Below are 27,588 nucleotides of genomic sequence, written 5' to 3'. Positions count from 1 at the left end.
GCATTCGAGTGACAGGGTGTGAGGCTCAAGAGGCAGAACGGTGATTTGTGAGTATTGCATTCCTGTAATCTGCTCAGATCAGATCAAGCAGAGCCAATAATGCTACACTGAGCCAAATACCACACTGCTCTTTCTTTATCTCTCACTCCTTTTTTCTCTCCCAGTCTCTGTGCCCCTTATCCTGTTTGTCTTTTTTTCCTTTTCACTGCAGTGGGAGCCAGCTTTGCTGCAGAGGGAAAGATGTGGTAAAGATGGAAAGAGAGACAGAGCAAAAAGAGTCTGGAAGATTGATGGTGAGAAATGGAGATAGGACTAAGAAAGCAACTCAGAGAACAGAGGAGGAAGGTGGTCAGGATTGAACAGTAAACGATTACTGCTCGGCTTGTATGTGCTCCTGTTAGAGCCTGATACCGAATCACACAGTGCTCTCTTACTCTCTTTCTCTTTCTATTGACACACATACTCACAGACATAGATAAACACACACACACACACTGGCCACCAGCATTTGAGTTTGTTTTTGGCCAGTGCTGGGTGGTGCTTGGCAGAAGAAATTAAGCCTAACAACCGTGGCATCTGTCTCAGCAGCAGGAGAGTCCCGCCTCCCCACCCACACATGACCTGCCCTGCTTTCATTCACTGAGCTGCCTGCTGCCAGCCTCAGGATGGGCTGCTGCCTCTGCCACTGCCCGCCACCCCCCTCCAACTCGGCCTCTCTGTACTGCCAACCACTCTATGCCCGCGTCCATGTTTCCCCCTCGAGCAACAACCAGGAGCCTAGCGATATGGCTGCTTCAAATATTCATGATAGCCACGCTGCAACACAGAGCTCTCTGCTCCCCTCCATTTTGAGAGGCAATTCTCATGATATAGCTGCTCTTGGCCCGAACACTGTAACTGTGCCCTGAGTCAACTACTCTGTGCATATGAACAGTATGTACTGTAAGTATTAAGCTGTGCTTTCGAATGTTCAGTAGCTTTCCAAATGACTGTGTATGAAGCTAAATATAAACCGTCTCTTCGCTTTTTCACTATCCCTCAATGCTCTGCCAACCCTCCCCCTCACCTGTGGCTGAGTAGAGCCACCAGCCTGCTAAAGGGGTTTTACTATTTTACACTGAACCCAACTATAGCCAAGGAAGAGCAAACTAATACACATGCAAAGACATACTAATGTTACAAACTCACCATTTGGCCAATACATAATACATACAAAGACTGTTAAGAATAAAAGTGTTTCTGGGCTCTCTGGCACTCACCAATGTGCAGGCCTGTCAGGTGATTTCAGAGGCTTTATCCTCTGAAAGAAGTTCTACTGTGTCTCTCCCAGGATGCCACAGGCTGGATAAATGTCCATGTGGAGTAGCTTCAGAAGCAGATGCCTCTGTCTTCCTCCATTGCCCGCTCCTCCCTTTTCCTCCTCTTTCATCCCTTCTCATTTTACTGCCTACTTATTTCTCTCTCTTGCTTTTTCTTTCTGCCTCCTTTAATGAAGGGTACCCCTCCACTAGCTCTACCCATCCTTCAATTTCATTGAGCCATGTCCCTATCCATTACTTACTTTCCTTGGGCTATTTCCGTCTTTCATTTTCTCTCCATCTCTGTTTCTTTGGTTTTCCCCTCTCATCACATAGGTGCTTTGCTAGCTTAGGGCCATGCTTCTTATCCCTGTATTCATTCAATGTATCTTCAGATTATTTCTCTGGGGGATATCCTCTGTGTGCTTTCCACCATCCACTATCTAGTTTATCAAGTGGGCTGGAGTGAATCAAGATGGGTAAGGGTTACGGCTTGATGCTATGACTTGTGGCAAACAAGTGGCCCATTGGGACAAGCTCTAAGAGCGATAAGTACAAAGACATAAAAGGATGGTAACATTTCTATAGCAATCTGATCTAAGCTGGGATGGTTTTTAAACAACAAGCCATTATTTGTTAAGGTGTGCCATCAATATAATGAAGTTGTGAAGCATCACAGTGGACCCAACAACAGTTAGTAAACTGCAAGATGGATGGGATGGCTGCTGGAACTAGTGTGGCAGCTGAGTTTCAGGACATGAACCTGAATAACATCTGCCTCTGTGGTTAAGATCCAAAGATTGCTTTTATGTGATTATTTCAGTTGCATTGAAGCTCCTACAAACTGACATTGATGTTTGTTGGTCAGCTTGCTTTTAATAGCAGGGCCACTGTTTAATGCTGCTGTCAGGGAGAGGTTATCATGTAACATGTTTTTCCTGTCTCCTGTCTCCATAACTGTTAAATGGCAAGCCATCTTCTTAAAAAGAGAAGGCAAGAGAGCATGGAAAAGTGAGCAGTGCAGCAGGGCCCTTATTAAAGCTGTCCTCCAAGGGTGCCCTCTGACTGGCTCCCCTGTAAATCTCCCCTTTAATTGGAGAGGGCACAAGAATAAAGGTGCTGCCTCACGTGCAAATGTATTATTGTATGTGTCTGTAAGATTTGTTGGGAGAGAGACAGTGAAAGATAGATAGACAGAGGTATCCTTAGACTGTGTGGATGACAACCAACGACAAACAGGATGAAGGTTTGAGAGGTAAGAGGACATATTTACTTTTGCCTGAGAAGTGTGAGGCATGAGTTGAAAAGATGAAAAGGCAGCATGGTAATGGATAGAGATGGGCAGAGAGGTGTGTCAAGGATGATGCAAAGAGAGGTGGAGAAGGACAATGGATGAGAAACAGAAAGTAATGGAAGGAGATAAATATAAATGGCTGGCAGTGAAAAGTAAAGGAAGGTTTGTGTATGTGTGAAAGAACAAGCGGGAGAGAGGTAAAAGAGAGACAGGCTGATTTTACCAGAGTTGTTGCCTGGCTGTCCTCCCTTAATGGGGTTTCCATGACAACAGTGTATAAGAGAGTGAGACTTGAGCAAGTGTGTGGTATGTGGATGTGTGTGAATTTGTAATGCTCATGCCAGTCCTTAGGTGATTGTGTGTGAAACAATATACAGTGCCATGCAGAAACACACGTGTACCTTTGGCAGACTTTTTTAGAAAGTGGGTGGGATTTTTTTTTTTTTTTTTTTTTGTAGTTTTTTTTCTTTATTTGGATGATGAAAGCAAGATGGGAGAAGGAAAAGAGCAACCTCTGTCTATGTTATTGTGCTTCTTGGCAGAGCCGAATCGGTGTGCAGTATATCTTTGTCCTTTGTACCACTGGCAGCCATATTGAGTAAGGTTAGGTGATGTCATGCCTGTCAGGTGATGTTGTTTGGAGGACCCAGCTGTCACAGGGCAGAGGCAGTCCCACAGGAGTACCAATCTGTCATCATTATATTAATGACACCCGTAACACTGCAATGCCATCTCTTGTGCTTGCCAAAGCTAATGAGCAGAGCCGTAATTGTAAAATTAATTGAAAAACATTTTGATTAAAGACCTCTCTTCCCACCCAAACCTTCCTCCATCTTCATCAGCTTCACGTTGTACATTATATCCTTTTGAGCTTTTCTCCCAGTATCAAAAGCTCTTTCATTTTAACTTTAATTTTTCTGTTTCCTTTTGCATTTGTTTGTGTGCTCTGATTCTCCTTCAACCTTTGTCAGTGCACCGACTTGCCCCCTAGACCACCATTTCATCCTCTCCTCAACATACTCGATTTCAACTATCTGCCAGTCTCTTCTTTCGTTACGCAAATTACAACTCTTTTATGCGCTCGCTCTCTGTCCTCACTCCTCCCTCCTTCTTCTCTTCTTCCTTGTCTTTTCTCATCAGGCTCCCCTCTGTGTTGTCTTTTATCCTCATGTCTCCATTACTGTATGTTTTACATCCTCAGTGTCTGTATCTCTGTATTTCTATGCAGTAGTAAAGTTGTACAGAAAAGAAAGTAGCTGATATGGTTATTGTTTGTGCCCAACTGCACCCACATGCTCCCTCAGCCTTCTGTAGCTTCACAGATTGGACTCTCATCTCTGACTGATATTCACTCATGCTTTCTTCTTTCCTTCTATTTTGAAAAGCCCAGGGGAAAGAGGAGGAGAGTGATATGGCTAGTGTACATTCTCTAACCTCCCTTCTCATTTTTACCCCTCCTTCTACTGCTCTCCATTTCTCCCCTGTGTGGACTGAGATCAAATTTATTGTTCTTTCACAAACTCGAAGATTTTTGCTTTTTGTGCTATTTGTCCCCCCCACCCACTCTTTTCATGATCTGATTAAGTAAATGACACATGATGTACTTTAGCTCCCTTTGTCTGACTAAGAGCATACTGAAAGTGTGAGTACAAAATTCAAATGTGTGAAGGTGTATAAGTATATATATATATTAGCAAAGATTATAAGAGAGCTCATTAATGCCACTTACTGCAATATTTACACAGACATGAAAGATACATTGATCATCAGTAAGCAATCAATAATGTGTGGTATTGATCAGAATAACACGTTGTCACCGCCATGTGCCTGTAGCACTCTGGGCTCAAAGGGGAGGGTATTACTGTCTTACTACAGGCTCTTTTGTTCATTTATTCAACAGCAGACATGTACACAAACAAATGTTGCTTTGATAAATGTCCATCTTTTGCATAATTAGGTAAATATATCTGTTAGTCACAGGATAATGGATTCAGGAAATAAATCTTGCTTTGTGAGTAATCTTCTCCAAAGAGCACAGAACCATTATCGCTGTCTTCATGTTATTCTTACATCTCAGTAGAGAGTGTGGTAAAATATACACTTGCAGAACAATACCAGGTGCTCACACGGGGGATTTGAACTGGCTCTCTTTTCGCAACACTTTTGTTATTGGCCCTTTCACCAGGACCTAGACCGATTTTGTTGAATAGGCGATGAAAGAAAAGGCAGCAAAATGACTGTAATACCGGGTGGAGTGTTGCCATAGAAACCCAGCGTCACAGCTCCTAAGCAGATAACACATACAGTGCAATTCCCTTCATTGTGACTCCCACATCCTAAGATGAGGCGGGAACAGGTGTGATTAACAGCTTTCTTAAATATCTGAAGGGAGGGGTAAGGGAGTGTTTGGCACCAGGAGGGACAGTCTTTCTCTTTCTAAGCATGCACTAAAATGTAAATCAACATAAAGTAAATGGAGGAAATGTTTCAACACACATAACAGCAGTTTATTTTGTGCATATATCAATTTCAAATTAAACAAGTGATGATTAAATGTAGCTGTAGTTTCCATCTTGCTCCCTCACGTACACCCTTCATTTTACACTTTCTTCTGTTAGTCTTGAGAAAAAGACTAGATGGCAATGTTTAACAAGATGTTCAATGTTCTCCTCTTCACATTTGTGTGTATATGTATGTGTGAAGCTGGCCCAAAGGCAGCTTACCAAACAGCTGTCTGTTAGTGCCAGGGAGTAGACATTTGGTCCACTCGACCTGTAATTTTGGCACAGAGGATGGGGAATGGTGTCCAAGTCTTCCTCTCAAATCCTCGGTCTCTCCTTCCACCCTCTCTCATTGTCCCTGGGGCAGCAGGCGGCCTCAGCTAAATACTGATCTGCCTGAACAGGCACAGGTGCAGCAGGGAACCTGTCCAACTGCCAAATGTTGTGCTTCTGTTTCCTTGGGCTTATAAGAGGGTTCTGCTTTCTCTTCCTGACTTCTGGAAGGACTGAAAAATCTGCAGATGCAAGTGTTTGTTCAGTCTGCCAATGCAGCACAGACGTGTATAAAGAAAACAGCATGTATTGAAACAGAGAAGAGAAATTCTGATGAAGATTTTGCAGAAAAGTTGGGTGCGGTAATGCTGCTGTTTGATAAGTGTTAAACAGCTCAAGAGGAGTGGAATGGGGGTCTTGTAGTATGGCTGGACACTACAGAATGCCTGCAGCTGTCCTTGGGGAACTGTGTTTGGTACATATCTATGTGCCAGGGGTATCTTTAGAGAAGCATGCTGCAGGCATCCCTTTGGGGAATGCAGGAAGGGAGGGAATAGAAGTGAGCTCTGGTTTCATGTCTTAATCAGAGAGGCTTCAGGATTGCCTCTCCTGGCTCAAGCAGAAGCTAACAGGCATTTGTACTGTGTTAAAAAGAGGATATCTGCACTTAAGGGTTGCTGATTGCTTCATGTACCTGAACAAAGACAATGAATGAAAGCAGATACATTTGTAAAAGCCTTGGTATGCTCAGGGATGGACATGCAGCGTGGCAAGCCTCTTTATCTCTGAATGCCCTTGCTTTCCCATACACTTTATGTGTCCCAGGATAGTGCTCAGAAATCTTAAAATGGGACCTAACCTATGAAGCAAAGAGGGAGAGTCACTTAAGATAAGTTAAACAAGGGCACTTACATTTTTAAAGAGCCATAATCTTAAAAAAGAGGTGCTTTAAAATCAATTGACAAGACATATAAAAGGTAAAGATGGATTGAAAAGAGGAAGATATATTTATTGTTAATTATTAACTCGTTCAGTGAATGGACATGTTGAATTGAATGTCATTGTGATACTTGTGTGAGGGCATCTTAACTTATGTACCTGTGTCCATAACAGCAAGTAATGTGCCTGTTTGTTGCATTTGCTGGGCAGTGCAGGTGGGCTGGATCAGCATCCAAAGTAACACTGAGCCAGTTATTCAGTCTGCACAGTTTGGGCTAGAGTCCAATCAGGAAAGCCATCTGGTGACCAATCAGGGAGCTGACTATGATGTCATTACAAAAGAGGTCTGGGCTCCATTGGAGCCAGGATGCCATGAATCACACTGGACCTCTGTGCTGGTGAAGCTTCCTTAGAGCAGACTACCAAGTCATTGCAATGTAAGCGTCAGTGGATAATGACATGTGAGGTTGAACTGTGTTGGGGACCAGAAAGCTGTGTTACTGAAACCAGGCTGCTATGATTTGTATGCCTGTGTGTGTTTGCAATGTTGTATTTGTCAGCCAAGCTTCTTTATATGTAATGTAACAGCCTTGTACAAATTATTTTTGCACCCGTGTCTTTGTTATAAACATCCTGTGGATAAATGTGGCATTTCCCCCTTTGTCTCGCTGGGCAAAATGTGGCAGTGACTCTGGCACCCATTGAGTTGGGGTACAAGGACAATTTACTGTTGCTGGTATGATTGACAGCTCTGTTATATTTAACATGATTAATATTTCAAGACTCTCCTCAGTCTGAGTCACTTTATAATGTTAAACAGTCTCCAAGAGGGCAACCCGGGTCTATTGAGCCCAGTGAGTCATCCTGACCTAGGCCGACTGTGGAAAGTGTTCCTGGCTTTCACACCACTTGCAGTTAGCAGGCCAGAGGGTTGTTGGATAGCTGGGTGACAGAAAGAGGAAAGCCACTTGAGAATAGCTTGCACCAGCAAAGAGGCCTCTGCAGGGCATCAGAGGGTAAACAGGACAGACTGGCAAGAACTGGTCTCAGTAAAAGTGACCTTAATAAGGTTTGCCGCATCAGATATGCCTGTAAAACTCTATTTCTGAGACATCTCATCACCCTATGAGTAAGTTGTATGACATATCAGGAGGTACAACTTAAATACTAAGACAGTGCTATACTGCTATGCCACATGGTATTAAATGTCTCAGGCTATAAAGAAAAAGGTCCAACAAGCTTATAGTTTTAATGCAAATCCATCTGATAGGAAATACACTGGCATGGAAATAACAGGAGGCATGGGCTGTTGTGATTACTAAAACCAGGTAAATCCACCCTACTTCCACGTGGTACTTATCTGATGAGTTCAGCAACCAGCTAGTCCCACAGCATGGACTTTAATATCAAACACAGACCATAAGTCATGTCCCGTATGCAAGATAAATATCAATGGAAATATGCAACATGCTACTGGCTTTGCCTGCATAAATTTGCCTTTAGGGTAAGGCAGCATCTTGACATCAGTTCATATAGTACATACGTAAAACATCAGAAGGCCCATATGCTGGACCCACACATCACTCAGATAGTGTGAGTTTAAAAAATAAGAGAAAAATAATTAGGGAACAGTAGGAAAAACAGAGTGAGAGGTAGAAACAGTCATGTAGAGAGTGGGACATTGGAGGTGCAGAAAGTGGGATGTGTGTAAGCAAATTGAATATTCTCTGCATGTGTGTATGCCTACTTGCCACCCTGGTGACTTCAGGTGTTATCTTCTTAGCCAGTAGACATGACAGTACGATAATTAGAAATGTTAGCATTATTTGGAGCTTGTACCTCCATGAAATCTCTTTCACTCTCCATTTAATTTGTTTTATGATTCATAAACATTCTCTCTTTCTTCCTCTCTCTCTCTCTCTCTCTCTCTTGCTCTCTCTCTCTCTCTCTTTCTCCCCCCCCCCCTCTCTCTCTCTCTCTCTTGCTCTCTCTCTCTTTCTCCCCCACTCCTCTCTCTCTCTCTCTCTCTCTCTCTGTCTCTCTTTCTCTCTGTGCCAAGAATAAGGAAAAAGTTGCCACCTCAAAGTTTGAATGTTGAATGTTTTCCTTATATCAAATTAGAAATACTTTCATTAATATTGATAGATTGGTGTCTAATTGAGCGCAATTAATTATTATTATTATTATTATTATTATTATTATTATTATTATTATTATTATTATTATTATTATTATTATTATTATATTACTTGTACTTCAAAATAAGTGCTGAAAATAGTAAGAATTGAATTATTATGAATTTAACAGCAAGGTTGTGCTGACCAGACTCTAGAATAAGATTTTATAATGGAAAATAGGGGCTGCTTCTTGTTTCCTTGAAAAAACATAGACACTAGACTTTTTTTGAGGCATTCCAGAAACAGAGCTGGGTGTAGTTAAGCAGGAGGAGGACACAGTGGAAATTTTGACAAATGTCTGTGCTGAAGAATAGGGGGAGAGATACAGAAAAAAAAAACATGCTCACTGGAGTGTTTCACAGGGAAGAATGAGAAGTGACAGAAAGCTGACGAGGAGATGACAACCTTGTTTGTCCTTTACTGGATGATCAACATGTGTTATGTGGATATAGGTCCCCAAGGTGGACACAGGGTGGCTGATAGAGAGTTCCTCGCTCCACTGGAATTCCCTTGCTTTTAAATTAGCATATCAACTCTGCTTACTCAGCTAGCGACACATGCGGTGAAGCACTGTGTGAATAGCCAGTGATAATGAAACTGCACACCATCGACATCATTAAAGATAATCTTGGCTCATTTTGTGCTGGGACACACAATCCTTGGGAGATGCCATGAACAACAGGAAGAGCTAATTTTGCTGCAGCAAAGCAAATAAACAGCTTCCTATTAACATCTCACTGGCTCCCACCACTCTCCACACCTCTAAAGCTTTGTTGGCAGAATAAAGTCTATAGGTTGGTTTGCAGGATACAGATCCCAGGTCAAGGCTTGTCTGGAGGCGTCTCCAGCGTGTGTCTAATTGAGCGCCGTGTAGTTAATTGTTTGTGCGTGGGAGGGGAGAAATCAATCTGTTTTCTCACAGCCATGACTTCTAGGCCCTGGGGTGAAAGACTGAAGCTAGCAGACACACACATGCACATATACACACACATCAACAGCTCTGCCAAAACCCCCCAAAACCATTCCTTGCAAGCACAAACCTGCATATGGAGAGCCATAGTCTTCTTTTACTGGAGCTTACACTCAAACACGCACACCCAGAACCACTCCTTAGAGGAAGAGGATGTGCATGAAAGGTTATTGAGTCAGAGTAAAGTCAGATCCATCTATCGATCGGCTGCTTGCTGAGAGAAGAGTCAGGAACGTGAGACCTGCACAGGTCAGAGGGCCAAAAGACAATGGGGATGAGAGACAGCACAAAGAGGGAAAGAGAGAGACCGAAACCTGCAGAGCTAACAGCTAGCAGCACTGCCTCCACGCCCATCTTCTCTGAATGCAGATCCAGCAGTCGGCTTTTATGTGAATCTTCAGAGAAGCTATGTTGAGTGCCGCATGAGCATCACATGAGATTTCTTTCATTGGTAATTTGGGTTAGTGCCATATGTCAGATCAGTGGGAAAGAAATAGACTTATAAAGGCACCTAATTGTTATCTTTATTTTTTTATCTGCATCATTATGGTAGATTATTCTATACTCAGGATATTTTAAATATATAATTAATCTACAAAGAGCCATTGTGTCAATTAACATATAAATGCCTGCTACAAATAATGAATTAATTTGCATACTCAGCTAATCAGCTCATTTGCATGTGTTTGGTTATCTTTAAGGGTGTTTCACTTTATGATTGAGTACTACTGTCAGTAAATCTTTATTTGCAATTTAAATCTTTCTCTGTGTGGAAAATAACAACATTGTTTTCTTTAATGCAATGGTTTCCCTTACTGAGCAAAAACTGGACAGGTTTAGGAGGGATTTGCTGCAAAAGAGTGTCACCTGAATAATTTACTTTTCCTTTCAATAACATAAAAGCCCACACTTTTCATTTTATTTGAGCAACAAAAGCTTCTTAACCATTGGTGTGGAATGCCTGTAAGTCCCTCTTTGATTGGCTCAGTGTTATTTATTTACACCCAGTCAAAAACTCTTCTTTTATTGATGGGAATGAAGCAAAGTGGGATCCTATGATAAAGTGTGAAAATAGGATGAGAACTGCAGAGGGATGGAGAGAGCATCTGAGTACAAATCAGAAATAGTGGGGGGGTGTGGCAGGGCAGAGACATGAGGTTGAAGAGAGATGTGTAGAGGGGGAGGGGTGATAAGGTGGATGAGTACAAACAGTACCATCCTTCACTTGGATAGCAGCAGCAGGCGCCATGAGATGTCTCTTGATTCATCTCCTTTTATGCGCTTCATTCCCTTTCTCTGCTCAATCTTTTTACCAGAACAAAAGCAGGCGGACAGAGTGATTCAGAGTGATTCAGAATGATTCAGAGTGACCAGACGCCTGAGACTCCCAGAGTGAAGGGGGGGAAAGGTCACTTGAAACAGGAGGCTCCATAGAGGCCACCAAGCAGTTGGAAGTGTGTAGATGAACAGATGTAGTAAGGTCTCCAGAGACAGGCGGAGATGGAAAAAAATAAGTATTCAAAAAGACAGAAAAGAGTCAGAGATATTTGTATGGCTGCTCATCTGAAGAGGTGTGTATGGGTGTATATCTCTCAAAGCATAGTCATTACATCAGAATGCAGGACAACCGAAGAATATAAAGGAATGTAATGAATTCATGGTTTTGTGTTTTTGTTTTGTAGGTTCACATGTTTTGATAAGCCTCAATCTGCATTCCCCTCCACACAGACTGTGCTACCTGCATTGCACATTCATACTAAATCAAACAAGGGCAGTGTAATGGTGCAACACTGTGTGCTATCAGGAAAAATGGGGTGATGATTAAGCTTTGTGACTGCCTTCACTCCCAGTGTAACGTTGTAACAACAATGTCCCAGTATTGTGTCTCCATATTAGATCTTTTACATAGAACGGTAAGGTGGACCTCAGCGCCACCTTGAACAGGCTGGGTGGATGAGGGCTTTTGCATTTGTCAGGGAGGTGGTCAGTGCAGACCCTTTGGCTCATCATCATGCTCTAATGGATGTTCACCTGGTGTGAATCCCTGCTAAATGTTTCCAGCCCTACAAGGTTGACAATTAAAAGAAGCAAACAGTGGAAAAAAAGCACCTGTTATGGCCTGATGGACTGAAGCTCTTATCCCCCCCCTCCAACACACACACACACATCTCCGCTCAGTAAGGCATATGTGAGAAAAAACAACCAATATCCAAAGAAAAACTTTCTACATGTGTTTGACCAAGGTAGGCAGAAATGTGAGGAGAGAACGGAAGTGACTGACAGCTATGCTTTAGAAATGGGGCATGTCAGCCAGGCCTGCTGTGTCAGAATCTCCTGTTGCCCATTCTGCACATCCTAAAGCTGGATAACCTTGGCAGGCAGATTGGGGTCACTACCATCAAATTAGATACATCACTCACTACATACACACACACACACAGACACGGATGTGCACACATATACATTCACCATTTGTCAACAGAGATTAGGCTAACATTAATTTTTAAGAGGTTTTTATGTTAGTGTCAACATAATGCACACCCACTCACTGTTTATTTATGATAACAAAAAAATCACCTGGAAAACTTTAGTTTAATCTATTGAAGGTCAAGGAACTACATATTTCTTCAAAGTTGGAGTTCAATTTCTTAGCATGGTATAAAATGGATGATCTGTAACATTTAGTTATACCCGTGAATTAATGTCCTCTTAAATTGAAACTTGCAGTAGAAGTTTCATAATGCTACAAGAAAGTAAATTGCATCTGTGTGAGGATCCTTAACTTGCTTGTGATATATGGATTGTTACTAAATGGCATAATGTGTTAGAAAACCAAACACAGAAAAGAAAACTGTCTGGAATATGAATGAAACATTGACTATTTCTAAAGGTAATCTAAAAGTTGGTATCCTCAACCCATATTAAGACTGATAGTAATATATGGAGCCCATATGTTCTTAAAAATTATGAACACACTACAGCACAATATCATCAAACTACATACACCATACCATAAGTGCATTGTTTTCATTTAGTTGGGTCCTTTTGACCAAAACGAAACTGGTCCCTTGTAAAGATTGTAGGTCTCTACAAGTGGTAAATTGAAGACGTGATGGAATAATTAGGTAGTGCCTCTGACACAAAAAATGGATACCTCCATTGTATGAGTCTTTGCAATGAGATGAAAAGAATGTCAACCTATTTTTAAATGTCACTGTCTCTTTTTGTTCTGAATCCCTGCTCTACTTTGTGCCACAGATCCAAACTGGGTCAACATCACATGTGGTGCCCCGGTGGGCTCTTCACTGTGTGTACACGTGAGTGTGCATACATGTAAGCATGTGTATGATGCTCATGCCATAACTGTGTGCATCTTAGCATATAGACCAACACTTGAGAAGTGGCCATAAGTGACTCCAAAAGATAGTTGAACAATTATGAATGAGTTTTTTTTCCCTCACATAATCATTGTCTGTCATCTCCAATTAGAAGTGAGAATGAATTACCTTTAAATGGCTTACGTCTGTAACTGTGCTCATTATTAGAGGAAGAGAGCTCAATGTAGGCATGAGTGTGGTGTATAGTGTGTTTGTACTTTGCTATTGTGAGTTGTACTACAATCGTGAGACAGGGGTTGCCCTGCTGGAGCTTTCAGATTAATAGACACTGATAATAACATACACAACTCACAGTGCGTCTGTCCTTAATGAAGATGGATCTAGCTGGGCCTGGCGGTACACAGGCTCATGGGGTGGCAGCCTGCCAGTCACAGCCAAGTGACATCTGGGAACAGCTCAGTGCAAAGGGTGGGAGGGAGCTTCAGTGGAGAATACAATTTCATAACATTATCATGTTATATCATAATCCATTGTTGGTGGCTCATAAGATTAATGCCAGACCAGGCAGTTATCACTCTTGTTGTTTAGACGTAATGGTCATAGTGAATTATTCATTTCATTTCATTGATTTGCGACGCAACCCATGCTGACAAATATGACAACGCATGTTGACTAATATAGAATGCATCTAATCTAACTGAGGTTGAGGAGCAGGGGAAAAAAGATGGAATGGGAAGCAAAAAGGAAAAAAAAAAAAAACACACACAAAGAAATACCACAAAGTCATTATTGAAGAAAAAAAGGTCTTGTCACTTCTGAGAAGATTACACTGAATTAATGTAAGATTTTCCAACTGGATAGAAAATGGTTAAGGGATGACTGCTGAGCTGGGTCAAAGGTTTCATTCCTGTAAGATATTAGAGCTCATTAGAGAAGGTCTGCAACTAGTATTTGTGTGAGAAGACAGGTGGGTGCTAAGGTCACTTCCTCTGGCAGCTGTGGCAGGCATCACAGGGCAAGCATTGATGGGTGGTGGCATTGCCTTCTGTTACATCAGTAATAATGAACAGCGACAGGCTCTCCACAGCCACAATAAATCACAAGCCACACTGGAAATCCTCTAGTCCAGGCTGGGGAGCTTGCTATCTCTGCTGCATGGATGCAGTGCTGACAAACACTTACTGGTCTGTTGGCTGGGTAGATTATTTCTAGCACTCATTCACTCATACTGTATGGAGTCAACTACCTTCAGATACCCATACACTCTGGTTTACATGTATAGCTCAGGAGTTTACTCAGGAGTTTGGGGCTCTTCACTTAACAGGCACTGTAACTTTTTTTTTTAAGAAGTACTGTTTCAGAAATAATAATAATAGTCAAAGAGTAGACTCTAGAGATGAAGGGGTGTGTGGGTTGGGGTTTATGGAGAGCTGCATCCAAAGGTGGATTCTGGAGTTGGAAAAACTGTACAAGAGTGTCTATTGAATAAAGTAAGAGTGGCTCTTTCTTTGTCTCTGCCCCTCTCCCTTTGCCTTTACCTCTTCGGCAGCTACAGCCCTGTTTGATATCCTTCCACTGTGTTCTGCCGCTCTGCAGATTCCCTCATCTCATTTGCATTCCCTTAAAGCACACTTCCATTAAAGTCTCCCTCTTTTTCTTGTCTCTCTCCTCTTTCCTTCTGTTTCTTCAAATAGGTCTTTTTTTTCCCTGGGTTGCTCTTTTGGAGGGAGCCTTATTCCCCATTGGCTACACAGCCTATCCCTGCTCTCCCTGAGTCAGTAATCAAACACATCGCCCCTAATACACAGGCCATTACAAGAGCTCTGATGTTCCATCTGCACAGAGACGGCACAATGGTGTCATTATATAAACAGCACTGCTGCTGCAGCCAGCAAAATGCTACCACACCAAGAGCTCCGGCCTTAACCGACCCACCCTAGCAAATGGAGAAATGTTGGGATGATCTAACTTGAATGCGTTTGTGTAGTTGCTTTACAATGTTATACATGCTGAATGACTGCTGTAGTGTTAACATTAGAGTAGGCTACCAGCTCTCAGTAAGGCTGTTACCGTGTGGCTGTTCAGCATCAATGCAAATGTAATAGAATCAGGTTGTTGTGAAGGAATAATATCAAATGCTATTATGTTGTCTTTGCTAGTGATAACCGCACGAAAAAAGGATTAGGGAGATTAGAGATAGGTCTTACAGGAGGATAACAATGAAGGGGTTGGGAGAGCAACAGTTCATCCAAGGTTGAATCATATATTTTTCTGGAGTAGCAATAATTTTTGTGCAGCTTTTAGGTGCTCACAGCTGTAGTTTTGTGACACAGCAAATCAAAAAACAAAAAGAAACAAAAAGAAAAAACACAATTCAATGTTTATTTCATCATATTTTCTTTTGATGTCTTTTAGATCTGTAGTGAAAGAAACTGTTTCTCATTATCCCATCACATCAAATCGATGTGATTGATCTGATCCGTGCATTCTATTAATGTGCCAAAATTAACATTATGGCTAATTTGAATTATGAAATCATCAAAAGTGACTGTCATACCTCAGCATCTTGGAAAGCAGGTTTGATAGTAAATATGCAGCCTCCCACTCAGCAAAGCTTGGCTGCACATGGTGATGAAACATCATGGTATGTCAGCTACATTTCAAAAGGAAAAGTAGGATAATTATATTCACTTTTGCGAGTGATTACTTTTATGGAGGCGAAGAAGTAATTAATGAAGTCTATCTCATCCTCATTTATTGTTACACTTCCTTGTATTGCTCCCTCTTGCCTAACTACATAGTACAAAAAGAGTATCAAGTGTGACAAAGCTTCAGCACCGATGAGTCAGGGGGAGAATTACTTAGAAGCCCCCAGGCGAATCATAGGTTTCTCTCATTCTCTGCAGTTTCATCATACTCCACATACAATACTACATAGCTTTCTGTGACTGAGTCTAATAATAACTTCATCTGAAATAAAAATATAAAAAAAATCACTGCATGAAAAAAAGCTCCTATTTTCTGTTTTTTCCAATTCAAGAGCAAGTCTCTTTGAAATGATATTTTACTTGATTGCAAATATTTAATACATCAGTTTGCATCGCTTTCTGATTTGTAAGTGAATGATTGCCATTCAGTTTTGCATGCTTGAGTGTGTCGGCTGCTTGCAGGCAATCATTTCCTTCGTAGCGGGAGCTTTGCTAGTGAACCAACTATTTGTTGTTGAAACATCTGAAGCATAAACATCAATCCTAATAGCACTGGAAATGCTGGTGCTTCATCATGATATGCAAAGACTTCCCACTGCATGAAGAAACTGACCGTCATAATTTATTACCGTCAAATCTTTGAATCAATCATGAGTGTTTTCCCAGCTGAATAAATTTCCGTTTCTGTTGTCCTGCTTCATGCGCTGCCCCTCATTGCCCTGCATGTTTTTTACTTGGTCTTCTAGCGTATCCTTTTTTCCCCCAAATGTACTGAAATGCTAATTGAGTTGTTAGCAGTTTTCACAACCCTCCATTGAGATAAAACATTTTTGAGAAGTGCTCAATAGAAATTTCATTTTAAAGTATTGCATTAGTAATACAATCATCAGTACAAACTGACTGAGTCGACTCACACTTAGCGTCTCTCCCTCCCATATCAACTTCAATGTGGAATGGGAAAAAAGCAGTGTTAGCCTGAAGCTGTTGCAGCTCTGAGAGTTGCACCAGCTTTTCTAATTATGCAGCAAAAACTGTCTATGTAAACTCTTTGTTCTCCAGCCTTTTGACTGTAGCTGGGTAATGCTCCGAAATGCCTCTTTCTTTAGCACTGAAATGATTTGATTGATATGGGTTAGCATGAATGCTTCTTGTGACAGATACACACATCCTTTATGTGTACCCACCGCCCTGCGTGAAAACAACTTGTGACAGACACCCTGTTCTTGATGAGCACTTTTGCCAAAGCAAACAGATCCTAATGATCATGGTGATTATCGTAATGATCCAATGGAAAAGGATAATGAGGTTATTTGATTTGGATCAAGGCAGCCTGTAAATGAATAGCTAAAGTGAACTGTAGCATTTGAAACACAATGACAGAGCTGTGTACTTGATTGTTACCCTGCTGCTATAGCAGCCACGTTTTTATTTGCGTTGTTACAACTGACCATCATTTGCCTATCTGCCACCCCCTCCCCTTCTCTTTGCTCATTTTTTTTACCAGTTCTGTGAAACCGCTGTTCCATTTTCCCATTTTGCGGGCCCCGGTCTCATAGGGATATGACGTTCTGCTCTATTAGAAGAGAAACAGTGATGATAATAATAGTGGATGTGATCAGTGCAAAAGGTCAGTCTCTGGCCTTGGGCATCTAACATCCTCCAGTAGGGAGGGCGAAGACACCCATCTCACACCCCCTAAAGACTCTTAACCTTCCACCACCCAGAGTCAGACTGACTCATAGGCAAAATAAAAAGAAATACTTTCTCCTTTGCCTTCACTTCGTTTTTTTTTTGTTGTTGTTGTTTTGTTTTGATTTTTACTGTTCCTTTGCTGTTCTAACTTTGCTATATTTAGTGTTGTTTCCTCACATTCTTGGCTTCTCTTGATCATTCTTATTTAGTTACTCTGGCTGTGTGTGCACTTCTCTGTTTTCCATTTCTTGATCTTCTCATCCCTTTGTTTAATCATTCCTCGTGATCTTCCTTTCCTCTCTTTGTATATCCAATCTATTCTTCATTCCTTATCCTTTGACATTCTAACACCTCAAATTGAACGTTGTGCAATGCTAGCTTGATTTAGTCACAAGACAGAATCAATTTGTCCACCCTGCACTTTGTTGTCCTTCCCCTTCAATTCCCAGCCTGGCCTTCTTCTCTTCTCTTTCTTTATTCCTCGTCATCTTTAAAGATTGAATGAAAGCTGTTGTTGAAAAGTACAGAAGAATAGCCAGAATGAAAAAATAGACATTTTCTCATTAAAAGTAGTGGAAATCTTTGTTTAGACCGCTCATAATGGAGTGAGATCAGGTGGAAAGAATAAGTTAGCAGAGAAAAGGCCTGACAATCAATTCGAGACTCAAATTACTCAAATTAAGGTACAAGCTGCATCGCTGTAGACAGTTTTTTATAATCACATAAATATATGCTGATGTAAAGAACAGCTATTGTATTCTGCTTTGTTCTGCTTGCCTTCTCTCTATGTCTTTGCTATTTACTATCAGCATCCCTCTCTTTCTGCTTGGCTTGTGCTCTATGGCTTCCAACATGCTAATCCATGCAGCGACACTCAGGCAGGTCGTGGACTGTGGGCTGGCATTGCCACTGGGGAGGAGGTTAAATATCAGAAAAGGTCATAAAGAGGAGGGGTTGCAGAGGTCTAGGGAAAGCCAAATAAGGGGTGATGATGAAGAGTAGGGGGTGAAACCATCCAGTTTCTAAAGACCTGTCATATTTGATTCCTGGTAAAGGAAGCTTGGCAATGACTGTAAATTTATTAGGGTGAAGAGATTGAATAAATGACAAATTAAGGATCTGAAATACTATCAATTATTTTATTTTATTTCAAATTTATAATCAGGACAAAAATTACAGTTAATATTTGTCCATATATTTTTTCATGGTTTCATTTACTCTGTATGAGAACATTGCATACAGTGCATAAATACTTATTTTAACACCTTTAACCCGTTCATGCATAATTATGTAAACAACTTAATGAGATTTTATTTCAAGTCTCCAGAAAAAGACTTAAAAATGCATCAAATTGGATTTCTTGCTTATCTGTTACTCATGGTGAATATTGTGCATCAAGGATTTAAATTCACAAATGAGGTATTATTTTCCTAAATGATGAATGGCAAATTGACTGTATAATGTCCTCCTAGCCTTGTCAACCTCTCAAAGCACTTGTTATACAAGCCATGCACTGATAAAAATAGCCACCTTGAACTACTTAAAAATATTTTTTGCATCATTTTATCATGTAGATTGAAAAATTAGATTTTTGTATAAACTACTAAATTGTTTGAGAACAAGAAATAAAATTAAATGAGTAAATTAAACTTGATTTTAGCATTCCTCTACTGTTTGTATAATCTACTAAATCTGAAGAATTTCAAAAATCTATTTTTAAGTAAAAGAAATCTTCAGTTTTTCAGTTTCTCAATGACTTATTTAAATAAAACCAAATGAAGCTTTTCAATTTTCCTCATTACTCTCTTAAAGTCTTCCTACCACATAAATTTAATTTCAGTTTACTTCCTTTGTCCATTGTCCTTATATCAAAATATCTAATAAAGTATTTATCAGGCACTTGGATACAGCTAGAGGGGAAACTGGTTCTGTTGTTTTTGCTCTGAGGCTTAAAAAACTTGGAAGCCCAGTTATTACCATGGAGCTAAGTGCTGACAACCCATTTTAGAACCTGCTTGGCAACTGGGAAATAACAATTTACCCTAAATTAAATAAAGCATATTACCAACAAAAAAACCTTTAATTACAAGACTGTGAATCACAGCATAACACAGCGTGAAATAATGGAATATAACCATCTTTTACAATATTTTAGCATCATGTATCTTTCACATGCATGAAAGCTCCATGAACAAAACTGTGTAACAATAGCTGACCAGAACTGATTTAAAGTAGCCTAACATCTAAAAAAATAAAGAGCATGATAATAATATTCTTTTATTTTTAAAATAGTAATTTAATTCTTAAAGGCATCATTTCTGTAGATATTAGATGATATCTAATGCATATGTAGATAATTTATGAAAGTTTACCATTTGGAGTTAAATTTTGAAACTAAACATTTTTCATCATGTTTTAATTGTGTGAATTGCACTAGAATGTGCCATTTAAGTTAAAAGAAAATCAAATTAAACTACTATGTTTTTTAAAGTGCTTCGTATTGTCACATATTATGCAAGGAGGACTCTGAGACCCAGCAGTTGAATAAAGAGAATGCAATCCAGGTCAGACAGGCAGAGGTAAAGTTCCAGGCAATCCAGGTACTTCTCAAGAGCAAGGGAAAGCTGGAGACTGTGGGAAAGAGGACAGACTGGTCACAAGGTTTGGTCAAGGGAATAAGCAAAACTGGCCTCATTGTGTAACCAGTTTGCTACACAACAATCTGGAGCCGTGCAGTAGTAAGCCCCATCCTTACGTAGCAGCTGCTGGGGATCAAGGTAATGAGTATCAGGTGTACAGGTGGTCACACCTCCTGCTCCTCCTCATGACATATGCCTTAAAAGTGCACTGGGAGGACCTGAGAAACTCCAGTATAAAAACAGTTATAAAACTGGATAAGATAGGAACTTGTTCAGTCCCATATGGTGACTGTTATGACTTGTAGACATGCAATCTAACCATGAGATCACAAACCTTGGAGGACATTTTTTGTTCATACCATAAAGCATAATGAAATAGATGAATCAAAGTAATTTGGAATAAAAATATAAAATAAACAAACAAAAACAAAGAAAAAAGACCCCCCCCCCCCCCCCAAAAAAGAAACAAAACAAACCCCAAAGAAAAACATACATGTTCTCTCTTCCTAATATCAAATGGTTGTTTCTAAAATTGTAATCAACAATAATACTTAATGCCAAATTTGTGCACAAAAATAAGGCCTTGGTATCCTGTACTAGATTAACACTTAAACACCAAACATCCAGCCAGTGCCGACATTAGCGACTTTATAGTTGTGCAAAAACCTTCACTTCTTGGTTGGCTTTAAATGAACCTAAGAACAGCTATTTTAAAGCTATGTGCCATCTTTATCTTCAAATTACAAAGGTGCAAGTACATCATGTACTGCTAGCATCATGTTACTAATGCCTCCATTGACAAGACTCATTTCCTAATGCACAAAATTTGTTAATAGTGTTTTCACAACACAAAATCTGGAGAATTTGTAGCACAAAAAGAGCTGCTTTGCTTTGCAAACACTAATCTTACCTTCAGGCTGATCTCCTTCTCTGAGAAAATGGCGGTCCTCTTCTCACAAGTTCAGAAAATTCAAACAGAGGCTCTCCCCACAGGCCAGAATCAGAATATGAAACAAGGTTGTTGTTTGTTGTGTGGCTGAACATCAGAAGGCTGGCTGGGATTACCTGAATGTTTTCTCTAAAGAAAATTATGTGGAATATCTAATGATTTGAACAAAGCATACTGACTTAAAAACTAGTTTTAATCTTGTATTTATGTGTGTTTTTATTGTTAAATATTGTAGATTTAATGTTGTTAGATTTACATCTTGCCAGGTATATTTTTTTCAGTGTATCACACATAAAGTACTTCTTAGTCTATGATATACCATCACAGTGCCTGCTTCTATGCCTTCACACACGCACATGAATGCAACTTAGGAATCATTTCGTGCCCAAAGACAATTTAAAATGTGGTCTGGAAATGCCAGGGATTAAACCACCGACCTTCTTCTTTTCTGAATACTTTTCCTCTTCAGCACCAAACACCCTACATTTATATGGGTGACTTAAATATGTGTTAATTCACAGTAGACAACATCACCATGAAACATATTTGTGTTCAACTTTAGATCCTAGACCTCTAACAAAAACAAATACATCAGTAGAAACATTTTCTATTCTATTTCTGTTATTCTGGATTTACAATGTAACATCTAATTTTATCAAATAAAGAAAATGATCATACAAGAACAGAAAAAAGAAATGTCTCTGGTATTTTGGATTAACACCAAAACATAATATGACTCTTAATGAAGTCTGAATAACTACAATGTTGGGATACCATGCATAAGTGGATTTCTTTTTCTTTTTTCTTTAACAATATTAAGGTTTTGGTTCTTTACCAGGATTATAGCATTAAACAGGTAAGCTCCTGCAATGTGAGGGTAAATGCAAAGGGAATGAAAAGTCCAACAAAAGCTCAGTAGTTTCACAGTTTTTATCTGATGATGTGTGAACATGCTTCAACAACCTTATACCCTTCTGCAGTATAATTATATAAAGGGACACAGCTAGCAACCCCACATCTACATACAATTCACCCTCTTCACACAGATGCAGACCAATCTGTCTGTTTCATCAGCAAGCTCAGCAGGAAGAGTATTAGTTATAACAATACCGTCTCTTTTGTTTTCTGTTTTTCAGCCCCTGCAGGCTCTGCTGTCAAAGAATCCAAACTCAAGCTTTAGAATGTGATTTATGTCATTAGGCAAATGAGTTGTGTGAGCCCTACAGCACCGCTGACTGAGTTGCCACTTTTCACTGTCTTGATTTTTATATCTGCTTGTGCCTGTAAACACACATATAAACACACATGGAAGACGTGTTTTCTTTCCCATGAATATAGCTCTGTTAACAGCTTCCAAACATATGTAGCATGTCTGATTTAATCAAGCATCCAAATAGTTTAAAGTGATGAGCTGGCATAGTCAACAGCTGTTTTCATGCCATGCCATCCTGCACAAAATGGCCTCAGATCTGCTGTATTATCTCGCTCACTCACCACAGGGGGAGTTGCTTTTTTCTCCTCCCTCCCGACTATGCCATACTAGTTGTGCCACTTTTTTTTCTACCTTAACAGTGCAGAGTTTTAAACACATATTACTATGGAAGATGCAGAAAAAATCTGCATTCGCACTTAGAGATGAAAACTAAAAAAGCCTATTTCCATTTACATCATCACAATAAAATATATAACATGATTCACTTACTTCTGTGTGTTCTCTGATTTCTTTGCCTACAGGGTCACCCTGAGAGAGGGTGTAAGCTGAGGAAAGTGCCACCCCACTCACCTGTGCCTGCTGATCACCTCTAGATTTTAGCACCATCTCTTGCTCTACCCTCTGCTCAGCGTCAAACATCAAACATGGCTTTTGCTGTCTGGATCTTCTTCACCTGCGCTGTGATTCTCAACAACATTGCCCCATCCTCACAGGGTAGGTTATATATTAACACCAAAAGAAATATATATATATATATATATATATATATATATATATATATATATATATAATATATATATATATATATATATATATATATATAGAAAGAGAGAGAGACAGAGAGAGAGAGCGAGCGAGAGAGAATATGCTTCATTTATTGACTTCATGTACATAAATTCCACAACTTTGTATTGATCAACTGAGTTAGCTTATAATGTGTGTAAATTCTTGTTAGTTTCAGTGTTCCCTGCAGCTGGTCTGACCAGGTTATTGCAAATGAGGATGTAATATTTATAATGTTATCTATGCGATGAAGGTTGTAAGTATATTGACTTGCTGACCAGGCTAGAAATGCTGCACTTGATTAACCAAATCGTCTCTTACAGGAGACAGAGTGTGTGAGCGAGGTGGAAAGTGCATGTGAGAATGTCGATAAAATTTCTTGTCATCTTGATGTCAGTTGGAGCGTGGCAAGTGAATAAGGGGGAATCCGTGCATGTAATGGTGCCATATGTGTGACCTCTTTGAATGTGCCATGTACCATGAGATATTGCATTTTGTGTTTGTGTGTGCTGGCTGCTGTGAGCCTGGCAGCAGGTGACTTGGTTGGACTGAAGTGATGCTGGAGGGCGTGTATATGTGGAAGATGTGTATGAGAAAAAGGAGCAGAGATTGTTGGGAGGGGGAAAGGAGGGGCTGTTAGGTATCCTGCTAGTGGCCTGCCACACAGATAGCAGCTCACCATCTGCTGTATGTTCTCAGTCAACTGTGTGCCAACAAGCTGCTGGGTGATGGACAGCTAGGATGAGGAGGAGGAGCCCTAGTCAGACATGGTCACCACAGGCAGTGGTTAGTGATGACGAAGAAGGAGTTAGAGCATATACAAGAAAGACAGCAAAGTTAAAATGTGTTTGTTATGACTTGTCTCAATGTCTGCTCAGTAAAAGTTTTCACTTGCAAGGTGTTTCCAATTTGAGTTGATGCTGTATTTTTCCATTCAAATTTGGCTGCTTTCATAACATTAGATTTGTGTATATTTGCTACACAGATTTGGCCTCTTGGCATAATGTTGCTTTGTGTTTGCATGTGTGTGGGTGTCCATATTTCTATAAAGATAAGCCTCCAGCTGTCTGTTTGACCTGGCATTATTAATAATGCATTAATAATCAATTGACTGTTTTCTGTTTTTAGCTCCAAAAGCACAAGCAAAGCATTTGGTTTGATGAATTTTTCTTTTCTTCTTTTTGCAAATGTACACTGACACATGCTTATGCACACCCACACTGTTTTTTGTTCATAGTTTTGGCAGCCAAAGTTTGGCAAAAATCATTCTCTCTATTGTAATGTGACCAGAGGAACAGGAGAGGGAAAAGGAAAGAGAGCCAGGGAATTAGATCCTAAAGGAAGGGAGCAGAGTTTTGATGTGATGAGAGCTGCGAAAGTCAGTCTCAGACTAATCAAAGCTCATTTGGAAGCCTACATGAGCATCACACATGGTTTCACTCTCTAATGTGTACTCCTGCTCACCCTCAGTGTGCCGACTAATCTGCTATGCTTTAACCTCACTCTGCTCCTGGCTGCACATTTTAATATTTACCCCTCACTCTCATACATTTATCCTCCTCTTGAAGTGGCTTTTTAGTGCAAATGTTCCTAACCAGTATGAGCTCAGCACACTTATTTCTTTTCTGCTTTTTCTGACAAATCTCAGTTCATATGGTAATTGTCCCCTTAAATCACTGTGTCACGCTTTTTTCTTTTAAATGTGATAGCATCATGAAGCAAAAACAGTACTTTATGTAATGAATAATTCCCTCCACTCATGTTCTGGTAGGCCCTAACAGATCGACACACATACCTTGACAAACATAATGTCCCGCTGATTTCACAGAACGCATGAGAATGCACCACCCTTCATACACAGTGCTGTTGATCTGAAAGCCCATTAGGCTTGGTTAATGTGGCAGGCATTGCAGGCAGCTGTGCTGTACATGATGAAGCCCTGACACAGAACTTTCATTTAGCAAAGCGAAGGCATTGGTGTGTGCATGAGTGTTTGTATTTATGTGCACTAGTGGTGGCAGCCAGACCATTACAAGGCTATTTGTAAGTCTTTCCTTTCAGTCTCCAAATGATAAATCTGCAAATATTAGAATGTTTGTATATGTGCATGCATGCACAGGGGTCTTTAGTGATACGTACATCTCAAGAGTTTTTGTGGGTCTGGGTGTTTACACGGTATGAGCATATTCACGTGTTCAGTTGGTATATGTTTGCATGTGTGCCACTCAGATGTGAATGCCAGAGTCAGCTGACTGGTTGAATCTGTTCTCATCTTTCGTGTGTTTAAGCCTTTGCTCTCAGATCAGTGACGTGGAAAGGCCCCTGGCCCTTAAGTGCGCAGGCAGACATTTTTATCTCTCTACCCCTCTTCTCCAGCTTTTTTCTTCTGTGCCTGTTCCCCTTAAGAGTAGTTTTTATTTAAGGATGGGGGACTAGCTGTTTTTACACATCTTCTTAACAAAGTGCCTAGTCTCTCAACTGTCCTTGGATGGTGACGGAATGTCTGAACACAGATTTATCTTTATGCATTATCTTGCTCTCTATAAGGCAAGAATAGCCAGCTGTTTCACACAGTAGGCCACATGAAGAATTTGCCAAGCCTTTGCAAGTCTGTTCAGTCTTAGATTTTAAATTCAGAGTGACGATCTGAAAAATGTTGACCTGAAACCACATTCAATACTGAATTTTATGACAAAGGGAGAGAAAGAACACTTTCAGACTTTCAGTACCATAATGCTAAAGTTATTATTTCAAAACTGCGACCTACTCACTAATTCATAAGAATTGATTATCCGACAGGCTTGTAGCAATAATACTTTGAGTAGACGCAATAAAGCAATAGTGCCGTTAACTTGGCTACATGCACTTGGGCTCTGGTTTTATAATTTGCTGAACAGCATATTGCATTATCTCAGTATGTGTTTTGTGAGCTCGTAGCTCTGCGCTCCTCTTTGCTACAGGCAAGTCTAAAAAATTGAGCACATGTCAGCCAAAGCACTAGTGCTCATTGCATTTATTGATCAGTCAGGTGACACCATATGTAACCACCTTTGATCAGTTAATACAGTAATATCTGATTCTTTAGATATAATGTGTGAGTAAGAATACTTTTTAATCATATTTATCAACTCAGTACATGATTTTATTCTCAGGAAAGGTTTTCTTAAATTAAAGAATGTCTCCATCTACTTTTAGGAAAAGGCACAATCTGTTCCAAAGTTTTCCTTTTAACCTAAATCTAAGTACAGATGAGAGTCACTGTTGTGAAAAATGTTGCACTTCATTACTCAAAAACACATCACCTCTGAGCATAATACAGCCAGCGATTACAACTGCCTCCACACTGTAAGTGGAAAAACAGTTTAGTAATATATGAATGTAATTTCTCAGAGACAGGTTTGTTATAACCTGTCAGCTTCCCATTTTCTTCTCATTGCTCCTCCCTGCTACACCTGCTACAGGTAATGTTGTGCTGATTTATTATTTCTAATTAACCCTACATGGTACCTTTAGTGTTGTAATCAGGTTCAGTTATGTTTATTTTACATCTGTTTGAGATATGAGTTCACTGTATTGAATTCATATTAAAATATTCTAAAACTCACATCTAATTTTCCCTATGGCTTTTATTGTGTCTATTAAAACTTTACAAGTTGTAACTTATGTGAGATCAAATTAATAAAACCTAATAATTAATAAAAACTAATGTTCTTTAATTTAACAGCCATCATATACAGACTGACAGGTTGAAGGGTTCTCATAGAAATGACCTTTTAATATGTTCAAGTATTTTTCCTTTTTCATAAAGCAGAAATTCAGGCTTCATTCACACTAATTACTAATCCAGAGGTTTGTGAGTACTGCGACTCATCTCAATTTTAGCTGTAAAGCCCTTTTTCTCCCTTTGTTTCTCTCTGTGCCGCTTCTTTGTGTTTTCAAGCCTTTGTTGCTTCCACATCTTATTAGCAACAGTCATTGCTTCTCACTTCTTAAAGTCCAAACACTCGCCTCTCATTTTCATCCAATCTCTCTTCTGTTTCTCCCCTAACACCTCAGCTATTACTTCCCCTCTCTATGTTGTAATCCCCTCCCCACTGCCCCTTTTCCTTTTTACTGTCCTTTTATCCCTCTTGTGGCTCTTCTTTCTATCCCTTCCAACTCTGTTTTTGCTTTCCTTCTTTTTTTTTTAACTATCCCCAGCCCATCTCTTTACCATTCTATCCAGACCCCCTCCTCGAGATTAACCCTGCTGCCTTCTCCCAGCCGCTGTGTTTTCCTTTCCTTACCCTCTGCTTACCATCTGTTAACAGCACACATCTCTTGTTATTGTCACTCTTCTTTCTTTCCTTATCTTTTTTTTATTTTTACTTCTTTCTGTCCTCTCTCATCCCTCGCTTGCTACCGTCTCCTTCGGCCACCCTGTGCTTGGGGTTGCTGTGCTCTTCAAAGCCCTTGGGTGAGAGCAGTAGATCACAGAGAGGCCTGTGTGAGTGAAAGGTTAATGGATGGCCTTTGAACATATATTGGGAGGTGGGGGTGGGCGGGCAGAAGGATAGAGAAATTGCACCAGAGTGGCGGTGTGTTATCTCCAACTTCCCTTTGAAGATGAGGCAGGTCACTCTCATGTATCTGCACACGTATACGGGGGCTGTGTATTTTTGTTTATTCATTTGTTCACAGTGTTCTTGCCAGTGTGTTTGTGACCATTTTGTTTGTGTTTGCTTGTCGTTGTGTGTGTGCAGCAGCATGTTAGCTTGTGTACATTGATTTGTGTACTGGAAACAACATCCTACAGAAAAAAAAAGTGGAGAGTG

General features: G+C 40.1%; 1 protein-coding gene across 2 annotated transcripts in view; it reads left to right on the top strand.

Moving 5' to 3' along the window:
- Nucleotides 1-27,588, top strand: part of adgrl1a (adhesion G protein-coupled receptor L1a) — an 87,857-nt gene that overhangs the window by 17,799 nt on the left and 42,470 nt on the right. For both annotated transcript variants that reach the window (XM_042005056.1, XM_042005047.1), the window contains exon 2: nt 22,513-22,705. In XM_042005056.1, coding sequence (XP_041860990.1) covers nt 22,636-22,705 — 70 coding nt within the window. In that variant the 5' untranslated portion in view covers nt 22,513-22,635. The remainder of the gene's footprint in view (nt 1-22,512; nt 22,706-27,588) is intronic.

This window comes from Melanotaenia boesemani, chromosome 2, assembly GCF_017639745.1.
Source record: "Melanotaenia boesemani isolate fMelBoe1 chromosome 2, fMelBoe1.pri, whole genome shotgun sequence".
Lineage (NCBI taxonomy): Eukaryota > Metazoa > Chordata > Actinopteri > Atheriniformes > Melanotaeniidae > Melanotaenia > Melanotaenia boesemani.
The sequence above is the reverse complement of the archived record's forward strand: the minus strand, read 5'-3'. Positions and strand labels throughout refer to the sequence as shown.